The 13,236-nt window shown below is 42.3% G+C and overlaps 1 protein-coding gene across 4 annotated transcripts in view; it reads left to right on the top strand.

The window, feature by feature from the left end:
- The window catches only part of brpf3b (bromodomain and PHD finger containing, 3b), a 78,379-nt gene that overhangs the window by 26,082 nt on the left and 39,061 nt on the right, over positions 1–13,236 (top strand). For all 4 annotated transcript variants that reach the window (XM_072480337.1, XM_072480340.1, XM_072480338.1 and 1 more), the window contains one exon: positions 12,850–13,006. In XM_072480337.1, coding sequence (XP_072336438.1) covers positions 12,850–13,006 — 157 coding nt within the window. The remainder of the gene's footprint in view (positions 1–12,849; positions 13,007–13,236) is intronic.

The raw sequence follows: 13,236 nt of genomic DNA, 5'->3' as shown, positions 1-13,236 counted from the left end.
TCAAAAGACTATTTAAATTGCTGTTGATAACAAATGAGCAGTATTTGTTTTTTCCCCAATTTTATTTAAATCCTTGGTTTAGCTCAGTGGGCTAGGCAGCTGGTTTGTGATGCAGAACAAGGCCAGCAGCGCGGGTTCAATTCCCGTATCAGCTTACCCGAACAGGTGCCGAAATGCGACAAGGGGCTTTTCACAGGAACTTCATACTTGTGACAATAAAAGGTTATTATTATTATGTTTCCCAGTAAAAAAATTCAGTTGCTGATTGGTTGGGGGGCGTGGGGAAGGTTGGACTTTTTTTCTCTCTAGAAAGCTTGAGTGATACAAGTTCCCATGACTGATCTGTCAACATTGGTACTTTACACAAGCGCGTAGTAATTTTTCCAGTATAATTTTCTAGCCACATTCAGATTTCTAATTTGAATATTCATTATTTCTCCTTTTGGCTTAAGTAAAGCAGCGGCAATCAGTGGCGTAATGCTGGAAGTGTCTAGTGACAGTACATTTATACTATCCGAAGGCAGAACACCTATATAAAACTATTTTTTGTCACTCACTGAGAGTTGCCACAGGCCATGTATCAAGCCTCCTTCCTGGCTTACTTATCCAAATTTCTCTAAGCTAATTTGTTAAAATTTTTAGATTCATGAAACCGCAACTAATTAGCAACAAAGAACAAACCTATATTTTTTAAATTCCCGCCACAGCCTTGGGGACATCCCAGAGCAGTTTACAATGAATAAATTACTTTTGAAGTGTATTCACTGTTACATGAATGGCAGTCTGTTTGTTCACAAGTTTTCCCCCAACAAGAAATGTTGGTTGACGACCGGCCAAGTGTTGGCCAGGGCTTTGAGGACGCTGTTGTCATGCCTGGATTGTTCAGCACCTTTCTGTGGAATGTTTAGCAGGGGTACACTATTGTTACAGTAATTAGATTGTAAGCTTGGAACACCATGTACCATGTTCGTTACATTGAAACAATGTATGGCAGTGCTCAGCTGGGTGCCCCTATAGAAATTGTTTTCATTCACTTGCACTTTTCCTGTACCCTTTCCATAAAGGGAGGTGCAATTTTAAAGTTGGTCCAACACACCTAACAGCTTCTCTATGTTGTAACAAGGTGGCAGTATTCTCCACTAACAGTGTGCAGCCGTGAACCAAAAAGAGTAATGTGGTGTCTGAATTTCCTTGCTGCTGTAATGCCAGGTATGTCGGCTGCATGTCCCAATGACTGATGGATTGTATCAAACAGCATGTCCCTTTGGCTGTTCACGACAGGGCCATACCGAACCAGTCCATGCTTGCAAAACTCAAAACTGTGTCCAACAATAGATGTGATTCCATGATTGGGCAACTTGCTAAACAATTGTACTGAAATCCAATTTAAGGTTTAGTCTGGTTCTCAGTGTGGCCCACTTAAGCATTCTAGAAAACACATATATTCACACACTATTTTTTGCAGCCAGAAGGAGCAAATCCACGCATTGCGCCTTTTCCAATTAAACAAAAGCTTGGGGTGACAGCCATTCCCTGGTTCATTCTCCATGGCCAATGCTGTGACCAATCCGAGTCCACCTGCCTGGTTTGAATTTGAACAAAACATGGAAGTTAACAGTTATCTGCTGCATTCTCTGTGGCAATGCCTCAACAGAGTCCACATGTCAATGTTCTTAACTAATCAGCACAGTCTTCTCATGCAGTGTAAATTGTTATTCCCTTTACTGTTGGCTTATCTTGCTGGCTGTTCTGATGAATGCAAGACAAAAAGCTTTGATATAACATTTATTTTTTTCAGCAATACTGAGTTCTGTGCTACCATAGGTAGTTTATGTTTAACAGCATTGTTTGAATGTGGCGTTACGAGGAAGACTGAACAAATATGTTACAAAGGCTGCCTTTCAGGCATAAAAATAGACAGGACAAAAATGCAGCATTCCAGTAGGTTATGCAGATTGAGTGTTTGCAACTGCAGCTGGAGGACCATATATTGGTCATCTACTGAAGTAGGAATTATCTCAACCCACAGAAGCAGAATTAAGTTACTTTGTCATGAAGCAAATTGAACAATTGGCTTGGACTGCACAGTAACTGGATGTAGAAGCAGTCTAGCCTCAAATACAATCGGCGACACGACTATCAGCAATTTTGGAGCTGAAGTCCGATTTTGGAAGGCTAGACAAACCATAGTGTAAAATGCTATATGGTGCTGGCGGGGCTGAGGTGCAAGAATTGAGAGCGATGTGGGAGCCAGTTCCAGACATAGTATTCAAATGGCCCAGTCGATCTAATATTTGTCATTGGGTCTGAAAGATGCCCAGGTGTAGATGTAGTATTTTGCTGAGAAACGTGCTGTGTCCCTCTGCTTTTCTTCCTAAACAGGTCAATCCAATGCCATAAACAGGCATAAGACTGCAAGGACTTGCTGAGTCCAGTGATCAACAATGGGGTATTGGTTTAAAGACAGGACAGTTGAGCTGGGGAACCTGGAAGCTGTATTTTGGGATGTCTGTGGATCCAGGGCAATTGAAGAGCATACCCAGCATCATACAAAGCTGATCTGATATGGTGGACATGACTGTCTAAGAGAGATCGATAGAATCCAAGGTGGGACTATGGAGATCCGTCCATTTTGCTGACATTACATTCACGGAGCATGGACAGTACTCGATGCACTGAGTTTGGAGTGATCTATGCCATTATTTTGGTGGACCAGAAATTGTTCCATGTCAACAACTACACCACATGGAAGATGGACTATATTTTTACGTGTATGCATGCAGGCAATTAGCAAATCTGTGCTTCTGCAACATCAAATTAATGAGATGTATAAATGTGAGGACAGTTGATTCTTCAGCAAGGAAAATGATGTAAGGCTGGAAGAGTTCAGCCTTGTTTTTGTAATATGCAATTTTGAGATTTAAAAAAAAAAAAATGGTATTTAGTTCCATTTCCATTAACAAGACCATAGGATTGAACAATTTATCCCTCGCTCCTACTGCACACGCCCTCTCTACCCTCCTCGCTTAATCATAACCGTTTTTTATTGCTTGAAAAGGATCTACTTGCCAATTCAGTGAGTACTTAACTATTTCTGCACTATAATCATTAAAAAAAAACACCGAAAGAGATTAGCTTCATTATACTTAAATTAAGTAGCTATACCTAACTAAATCTAAGTAAAATAAAAAAATACCCACTGGCTTTCGCACACTCCGTTCATGCACCTACACATGGGGCTGGTTTAGCACAGTGGGCTAAACAGCTGGCTTGTAATGCACAACAAGACCAGCAGCGCAGGTTCAATTCCTGTACTGGCCTACCCGAACAGGCGCCAGAATGTGGCGACAGGGGCTTTTCACCGTAACTTCATTGAAGCCTACTTGTGACAAGCGATTATTAAAGGGGCTGGTTTAGCACAGTGGGCTAAACAAAGCAAGAACAAAGAAAAGTACAGCACAGGAACAAGCCCTTCGGCCTTCCAAGCCTGCGCCGACCATGCTGCCCGTCTAAACTAAAATCTTCTCCACTTCCGGGGTCCGTATCCCCCTATTCCCATCCTATTCATGTATTTGTCAAGATGCCCCTTAAACGTCACTATCATCCCTGCTTCCACCACCTTCTCCGGCAGCGAGTTCCAGGCACCCACTACCCTCTGTTTAAAAAAAAAAAAACATGCCTCGCACATCTCCTCTAAACCGTGCCCCTCGCACCTTAAACCTATGCCCCCTAGTAATTGACCCCTCTACCCTGGGAAAAAGTCTCTGACTATACACTCTGTCTATGCCCCTCATAATTTTGTAATGCAGAATAAGGCCAGCAGCGTGAGTTCAACTCCCATACTTGCCTCCCCAAACAGGCGGCGGAATGTGGTGACTGGGGGCTTTTCACAGTAACTTCATTGAAGCCTACTTGTGACAATCTATTATTGTTGTTATTATTATCTCACGTTTGACCAGTTCCCGGATGGAGCTCGGTGGTTCCACCCTAGTCATCTCCAGGGCACGCTCCTCGATTATATACAGGTTATAGAATGGGGAAGGATAGGTTAGTCAAATAGTGCATGAAAAGGAATTTGCAGTCTGTGGTGACTCAGCTGGCTTCAGGCTGAATTTGGTGGTCTTGTTCTTTTTCAGTTTTGAGGTGGTATAAAATTGCAGGTGGGTGATTTTTCTGGAGGCAAAGCTGTGGAGTTCAGTTCTAATCTCTGTCTACTCCATATGGAGAGAGAGAGAGAGAAAAAAAGAGGGAATCTAACATTAGCAGCCAGTGCCTGAAAGCTTGTAAGTTGTGGGGAGAGAGAGGAAGGCTGTCTCTCGGCTGCTTGTCCTCTGTTCTGTGATTACATGTGTTTAAAACAAAGGGGTGTCACATGACCTCCTCCACATGACCAGCAATTCAAACATGATTGTATATTCCAATTATAAGTTGATTAGTTCAAGTCTGGGAATTCCTACTTTTAGTCAGAGTACTATTGCTCAAGTGATTGGGTCTGTTTGTTCGTCACCACCCAGTTGAGTATCTGGATGTTGTGCTAATGGAAAAGGCAATATGGTTCATTCACATTCCCTCTAAGGTCATTCATTGTCTTTGGTGTTTGCAGACATGCTATCTCAATAATCATAATCTTTATTATTGTCGCAAGTAGGCGTACATTAACACTGCAATGAATTTTCTGTGACAGTCCCCTAGTCGCCACACTCCGGAACCTGTTCGGGTACACTGAGGGAGAATTCAGAATATCCAATTCACCTACCAAGAACATCTTTCCGGACTGTGGGAGGAAACTCCGCGGAGCACCTGGAGAAAACCCACGCAGGCACAGGGAGAATGTGCAGACTCCGCACAGATAGTGACCCAAGTGGGAATCAAACCTGGGACCCTGGGGCTGTGAAGCAACAGTGCTAACCACTGTGCTACCAATGTGGTTAGAATGTGGAATGTACGATAATGTAAATTCGGTAGCCATCTTAGCTGAGTGATCAAGTCACTTTAGTCTGTGATTTAAAAAAAGTTAATTTCATCGGCGCAATCTACCGGCCACGTCGTGTCTAATCACGAGCACAGCGTGGTTGGTAGATGCTGGATCAAGCGCCCCATGGACTTCCTGACAGCCACGATGCCTCGCGGAATCAGGAACCCCGCATTGGGCGGGACCAAGTTGCCTCTTGTAAGTAGATCGAAACCTACTTGTGGCCTACTTTCCGGTATCTACCGGCCTCCCAGGATCTATCAGCCTCCCCAGGGAGACTGCGACCGGGTGCCATTCAGTACTTGTCCACACAAATGTGGACCAGGTGGAACGGCATATCGGGGGGAGGGGAGAGGGTGGGGGGGCGGTGGCATGGCATTGCATTGGAGGCCCCTGGCTGATCAGGGACAGTGGAGAGTGACACCCTGGCCCTATCCCTGAAACATGGGAGGATGGCAGTGCCAAGCCAGCAGGAACAGTGCCTGGGTGATACTGCCAAAGGTCAGGGACCCTGGGGGGCCTTGCCCATGAAAGGCTAGAGGGGGTGTCTGGAGGGTGGGGGGAGGGATGCTGGGCAGGTAAGAAGGGGCCTCAGAGTTTGGGATGACTGGTTGGGTTCCTGGAAGAGGTTGCTGGACCCCATAGCGTTGTGTCCTCACTTGGCGGCGGGTGGGGTGGGGTGGGGGGGGGGGGGGGGTGTAGTGCCCATGGTGTGGAGTGTGACATGGCCCATGGGTGGGGGGGACCCACAAGCTCACTTGGAGATCGGGGCACCCATTCAAAATGGCAACCCGATCTGAGTTCAGATCCTCAGTGCTGAAAAAAATTCTAAATGTGGGCTAAACCAGTGAGAACCTCCCCAGGGCCCAAAATGGCGACCTGATCTGAATTCAGCTCCTCCGTGATGAAAACAATTCTAAATGTGGGCTAAACCAGTGTGAACCTCCCCAGGGCCCAAAGGAGTGAGTAAGTGTTGTTACATAGCGGTGGGGAACCCGCCAGCAGGAAACTCTCAGCAAAACCCGCCACAAATGACACTTAGAAACCTTTTTGTTAAATCACACCCCATGTTTCTAGATGATGGATTGAAATCATTATTTGGCATAAAGCAAATCTTCATGACACAGATTTTGTTAAAGCCCAGAAACCCATTTACTTTATTAGCTGTTTTGTGAATCTTACTTTTCACCTTTGAAGATTTGTGGCCAAACCTTTCTGCAAATATTTCAGTCATGTTATTTCAAGAAGCTCTCCTTTTCTGCTTGTTATTTCCATGTCCCATGAATAATCTACCCCGAATGGTACAAAATATCCACTATTAGGACCACCATGATCTGCAATGGTGACACATTAACCTCCCTGACCCAACCCTGCTGATGTCACTTGTGAGAAAACTGCAGCTGAAGGAGGACTCATGGAGACCATTTGGCTCATTTAGTCTGCATGACCCTCTAAAAGAGCATCCCCCATGCCCACTCCCCTGCCCTATCCCCGCAACCCCACCTATCCTGCACATCTTTTGACTGTGGGAGGAAACCGGAGCACTCGGAGGAAACCCACGCAGACACTGGGAGAACATGCAAACTCCACACAGTCCCCCAAGGCCAGAATTGAACCTGGGTCCCTGGCGCTGAGAGGCAGCAGTGCTAACCACTGTGCCACCGTGCCCTACATCATTGATGTTATTTTCAGTTTTAGTAATTTCATCTACAAGTATGAAAGAAACAAAAAGAGCAGTAGAGGCTGAGAAAAACACGGGTAAAGAAGGGCTTTGTTGAAAATGATTGCATGAAATGGGTCCATCTAGAAACAAAGCTTGGGAGTCCTAAACTTCATTGTGCATGTCCTGAGCTGTATGGTATAGGGTAGAACCGTTGCTTCCTCCTTTAATCATCAGCTGGTGGAAGTTCCTTACCTGGGCTTTATTGGCCCACAGTGCTCTGGCCAGTCTTATGCCAGGTCCTTTATTTTGCAAAAGTTGTCTCAAAGACGCACAAGTGGTTCCCATTAGGAGACTCCCAGCCATGGAAACAACCCTGGACTGTAATAATGGATTATTTGTTTCAAAGAGCAGTCGTATTTCCACCTTAAGCAACAGATGAAAAGTGTACAAAGTGAGGTTTCTTCTTCCTCTTGCCATTCAGTTGTGGATACCAGGGTTTTGGCCAGTGGTCATCCATGATGATGCAGACATCTGCTGACTCCCATACAGATCTGCCTCCACTGACACAGCAGATGTATGCAATCCTGCTCAAACTACCGGGGCTGTTCTTCAAGTACTTTCACCTTTTTTATGTCCTGAAAATGTTGACAGCTGTTAAATTAGATCATTTTGATGGTATAGGTGTTGTCAAATTTGAGTGAATTGTGGGCAGGCTTGCATATATGAAAACCAAGATATTTTTCTCCGCTGCTTCCAGATTTTGTTCCATCAAAATAACTTGTGGCCCTCTGTTTGCTCCTCCACCTAAAATCATCTCCATAATCATAGAATTTACAGTGCAGAAGGAGGCCATTTGGCCCTTCGAGTCTGCACCGGCTCCTGGAAAGAGCACCTTACTTAACTCCACGCCTCCACCCTATCCCCGTAACCCTACAACCCCATCTAACCTAAGGGCAATATTTGGCATGGCCAATCCACCTAACCTGCACATCTTTGGACTGTGGGAGGAAACCGGAGCACCCGGAGGAAACCCACGCACACACTGGGAGAACATGCAGACTCCGCACAAACAGTGACCCAAGCGTGAATCGAACCTGGGACCCTGGCGCTGTGAAGCCATTGTGCTAACCACAATGCTACTGTGCAGCCCCTTATAATCTTATTGGCTTTGTCTTCTATTTGGCATCTTTCGCTTACTGTCCATCAATTCTGAACTGTTATCGTCATTATTTTTATTTGGTATTTATATTGTGCTTCCAAATGATGTATTTGCTCTGTTATGTCTGGTCACTGTAAGAGCCAGTGCTTACACTTGTTTTTCATCTTCTGACCTCGCAAGGCATTTTACATCCGATAGATTACTTTTGAAGTTAATAGGCAAACAATGCTCAAGTCTGTGCTTACAGTTTAGTGTTTCTCCTATAGATCCTGACTGAGAAGTTCATTTGTGTAGTTTTTCCCCCATTTATCTTTGGTGTATGTCACAGCATTACATGATGCACCCCGAGTGTATTACATCAATATGTTGCTGTCCCCCACACATTTTCTCTCAGAATTGTTACAGTGTAGAAGAGGCAATTCAACCCATTGTGTCTGCATCTGCCCTATGAATGAGCATTTCATCTGGTTTTCCATTTGCCCCCTCCCGCCTTCTCCCTGTAACCCTGCACATTCTTTTCAAATAGAAGTCTCTGTTTTGAATGCCTCGATTGAACCTGACTCCACCACAGAGTCTTTTCCCTTTAGATTTTAAAGGGAAATGGAATGAAAAACAATTATAAAAAAAAAAGTAAATAATTAGTGTACACAGTAATTGTTTAAATAACAAGCATTTTTAAGTATGTTTTGAATGTGGAACCTGTATTGCTGAACGAAACCTTCATGGGATTAATGTTAAGTAAAGTAACTTTCATCTTACTGCGATTTTTAAAAGTCTCAAACAAGTTCTTGTATATAGGATTCCCAGTGTGGAAATGATACCTCCTTGAGCTGTGGAAAGGAGGTGTTAATGCACTCAGTATATTAACTTGCAAGCTGAATAACTCTTGTTAAAACTATGCTCGAGTGACTTGCATGTATGAAGCTGCTAACACCCCACCAATCTACTCTGGCCTCATCCTCATTGTCTGCCTCTGCTAAGATACAAAGATAGAACAATTGTCCTTTCAGGAAAGAATCACCCATGGCATGTGGATAAATCACTTGTAGAGATCTGTAAACATTGATTTATGAATTTGACGTTTAACATCTCATTATAGGAGTTTGTTAAACTTAAACCACACCATAAATGGTTTCCTTCATAATTTTCTAGGATGTAAATAAAAAGTGACATTGAAACATGTTTGCTTGTTTTATATCCAGTATTGTGCATATAATTCAATATATTATTGGAAATTGTCTCTTGGTGGCCAATACATGGATTTTGCTTTGCATTAAATTATGCAAAACAATATTATTGTATTACTTCTCATATAGGAGCCTTTAGTGGGACTGCCATTGTGTTGTTCCAGAGATGGAAAACCTCAAAAAACATGTTTTTTTTGGTGGACGGTGTTTTTGCCCTCCTGATCAATGAAGGCATTCAGAGCAATTATTTTGATCCACATGCATTTTGAAGCTTTAATAAGAATATTTTAATACTCCAAACTGTAATTATTTCAGCTAGTTCTTTGAATACTGTCCTCCAGTTTGTTAATGTGGTTTGTTTATTTTGGACAATCTCATTCCATTCCTCGCCAATCTAGACTGCAGACTAGACTACTTTTGCAAGAGCAAATGGGGTCCTTTTCTAAATAAGCTACATTTACTGAATTGCAGACAACTTTCAAATGAATGGCTGAGTATCCAGTTTATAAATTGTGGTTGCTTGATGGTTACTGATTATTTAGAATCCATTGATGTTTGCATATCTTATTTTTAAATTACCATATCAGCATTATGGGCGAAATTGAAAACTACAGTATACAACAACATAATTATCCCTCCCTTGCATTCTTCCATTTGTGTGCTGTTATGCACAATACACACAGCACTAAAGAACTTTTGCTGAAATTAGGTTGAGAAACAGGAACGAAATTCAATGAACTGAATGAAGCTGAAATAGTGTGTTCAATTCTGAGCATCACACTTTCAAAGCCTTAGAGAAGTTGCAAAAGCGATTTACTGGAATAGTATTACGGATAGTCGATTATGAGGATGCTGCAGAAAAGGTCATGGAGGTTATGTGGATGTCGCAGAAAAGATCATGGACGTCATAGAGGTGTAAAAGTCATGAAAAGTTTTGATAAGAGTAAATAAGAAGAAACTGTATCCAGTGGCAGAAGAGTTGCTGAACAGAGGACACAGATTTTGAGATTGGATTAAAGAACCTTAAGTGACAAGATTTGTTTTACCCAATTGGTTGTGAACTGGAAATGCATTGCTCACAACAGTGGCGGAAGCAGATTAGTCTCAGGATAAGGGGCCAATGATTTTGGACAAGATGAGGCGAAATTACTTTCCTCAAAGAGTTGTGAATCTTTGGAATGCTCTACTCCAGGGAGTTCTGGATGCCTGATCAATGAACACATTTAAGGCTGGGTTGGACAGATTTTTGCCTTGGGCAGTCAAGGGATATGGGAGCAGGTGGGAAAGCAGAGTTAAAGGCAGAGATCAACCACAACTGCACTGAATGGTGGAGCAGGCGCGACCAGCCATGTGGTCTACCTCTGCTCCTCTTTCTTATGTGCTCAAATAGTAATTTCACAGAATTATAGAATTCAACAGTGCAGGAGGCCACTCGGCCCATCTAGTCTGCACCAACCCTCCTAAAAAGCACTCCACCCAGGCCCATGCTCCCATCCTAACCCCATAACTCCACCTAACATTTTGGACACGAAGGGGCAATTTTAGCATGGCCAATTCATCTAACCTGCACATTTTTTGACTGTAAGAAGAAACCGGAGCACCCAGAGGAAACCCACTCAAACGCGGAGAAAATATGGAAACTCCACACAGTCACCCAAGGTCATAATTGAACCCGGGTCCTTGGTGCTGTGAGGAAGCAGTGCTAACCACTGTGCCACCCAGCCGCCCCGGGCTGCTAAAAAGGAAATTGGATGAATACTGGAAGGAAAAATAAATTGCATGACTATGTGGAAAGACCAGGGGAGTATGGGGTGCACTGATTGAATAGCTCTATCAAAGAGCAGGCACAAGCATGTACCACTGGCTTCCCTCTCTCCTGAATTATGCTGTGATTCCACTTTATACCTCTTTGTCACTTGTATAGCAGAAGATTGTGTCAAACTGCAAAGTTTTCTTATTCCCTGCACATAAACCATGGGCTACTTTTCATATGTACTAGTATAATTGCAATATATCAGATTTGTACCAAACGTTAATGAATAGTTGATATTGTTCTCACTGTGTTTCAGAGACACTCTTCCATTTCAGTTCACTGCAGTACCCTACTGCCCCATTAGTTCATACCAGTACTTTTCTTCATTCTTAATAATAGCTGGCATGCTTCTATTTCCTCGTCCACACGGTTCATGTTTGTAATTTTCTCCCCTCCACTCACATCCACACAGTTCATGTTTGTAATTTTCTCCCCTCCACTCCTATCATGTTAGGTCTAACCTCCATGACCTTTTCTGCAGCATCCTCATAATCGACTATCCGTAATACTATTCCAGTAAATCGCTTTTGCAACTTCTCTAAGGCTTTGAAAGTGTGATGCTCAGAATTGAACACACTATTTCAGCTGAGACCTAACCAGTATTTTATAAAGATGTAAAGTGTGCCTTACATAATTCAATTTAATAAAATGCTGGAAATAGCCAGCAGGTCTGGCAGCATCAGTGGAGAGAGAAACTAGAGTTAACGCTTCAGATTTGTGACCTTTCACCTGAACTCGTTGTAGGTCACAGACTTGAAACATTAACAGTGTATCGTTCTCCACAGATGCTGCCAGACTTGCTGAATAATTTCTGCATTTTCCATTTTTTTCAGATTTCCAGCATCGGCAGTATTTTTTTTTTTTCATCTTCTTTCCGTGTACCCTGTTGGTCAAGACCTATAATCAGGAATATATATAATCACTTCTGTTTCCGAAGCACTACTATATTGTAATATATTTTTCCACTTGTATCATCCAATCCGCTAAGATTGTCAAATTACAAGTTGTTCTGTGCAATGGGCTCACTCAGTAGGAAGCTAATAGAGGTGGGCCAGTCCGTATCTCTGTAGATTAAGTGAGGTACCAAGGAATTGCATTGGAAATATTATATTTGTCAACTGATCATCCTTTAAACTGCTTCCTGATATGAATGGTGTTCATATGGAATGTTTGACAATCTTGCTGTAATCAATTATCTGAAGAAACAAAGTATTCAAAGCTACAGAATATGATTTGTACGTGAATGAAATAACCTGACCACTCTTCCTGGATAACTTGTAATGTGTCAGGTACCTTTAACTTACATTGGTTCACCTTTCATGTACAAATAGCTGACATTCAAATGATTGAAATGTATCGATGTCCTACAGGGGCCATATTAACCGTAAAGCTCATTTTCAGTGTGTATGTATTTAAAAAAAAATAAATTTAGAGTACCCAATTTTTTTTTTTCCAATTAAGGGGCAATTTAGTGTGGCCAATCCACCTAACCTGCACATCTTTTGGGTTGTGGGGGTGAAACCCACGCAGAAATGGGGAGAATGTGCAAACTCCACACGGACAGTGACCCAGGGCCAGGATTCGAACCCGGGTCCTCAGCGCTGCAGTCCCAGTGCTATCCACTGCACCACATGCCGCCCTTTTCAGTGTGTATGTATAATGTATACAGCTTGCACCTTGAGTAATAATTTTATTTCCCCTTTGCCATAGTACTAATTATGGCAGTTTTAATCATCCCTGAAATCAAGTAGTTTATTATTTCTTGAAACTCTTTATTGTCTGTTGGCTGAGTTGAAAAGTAGCAAGCCACATAACTGAAATAATAAATTTGAGCAAAGAACCAAGCTTGAATTTTACTGTTCAAATGCTTGAACCACCTCCGTATTTCTTTGTCATTTAATATATTGCATTGAAATAGACAAAATTGGATATTTCTCATCATGCTGAAGGTTTCTTATCAAATAAATGCTAGTTTTGTAAAAGTCTTAATTTTGATATTTATGAAGAGTGCCATCTGTCATATTTGTGATTTAAAAATCCCTGCTTTCTTATCAGGTTAAATAAAATCTGCAGTCGGTCATCAATTCAGAGGAAAACTCAGTTCATGCAAAGGCTGCACAATTACTGGATGTTGAAAAGGCAGTCACGGAATGGTGTTCCTCTGCTTCGGCGATTGCACTCACATTTACAGACTCAAAGAAATGCAGAACAGGTAAAAGGTTCTTTTACTGAGTTATTGATTTACATTTAGTTTTCTGTCTTAAAGATTGGATTTGTTCCTGATAAATGTAGATACATAATGTTCGACAGTAAACATATGCATTTTTTATTCTACTAATGTGTATTGTGGGGAAAATGTGTCATGTAGCCCGTATTATGTAACCTGTCTGTGTCTATCATTGTACTGTAAACATTGCAGTGAGACTATTAATGGCTAATATT

Source organism: Scyliorhinus torazame, chromosome 17 (genome assembly GCF_047496885.1).
Source record: "Scyliorhinus torazame isolate Kashiwa2021f chromosome 17, sScyTor2.1, whole genome shotgun sequence".
Lineage (NCBI taxonomy): Eukaryota > Metazoa > Chordata > Chondrichthyes > Carcharhiniformes > Scyliorhinidae > Scyliorhinus > Scyliorhinus torazame.
Note: the sequence above shows the minus strand (reverse complement) of the source record. Positions and strands in the feature narration are given on the sequence as shown.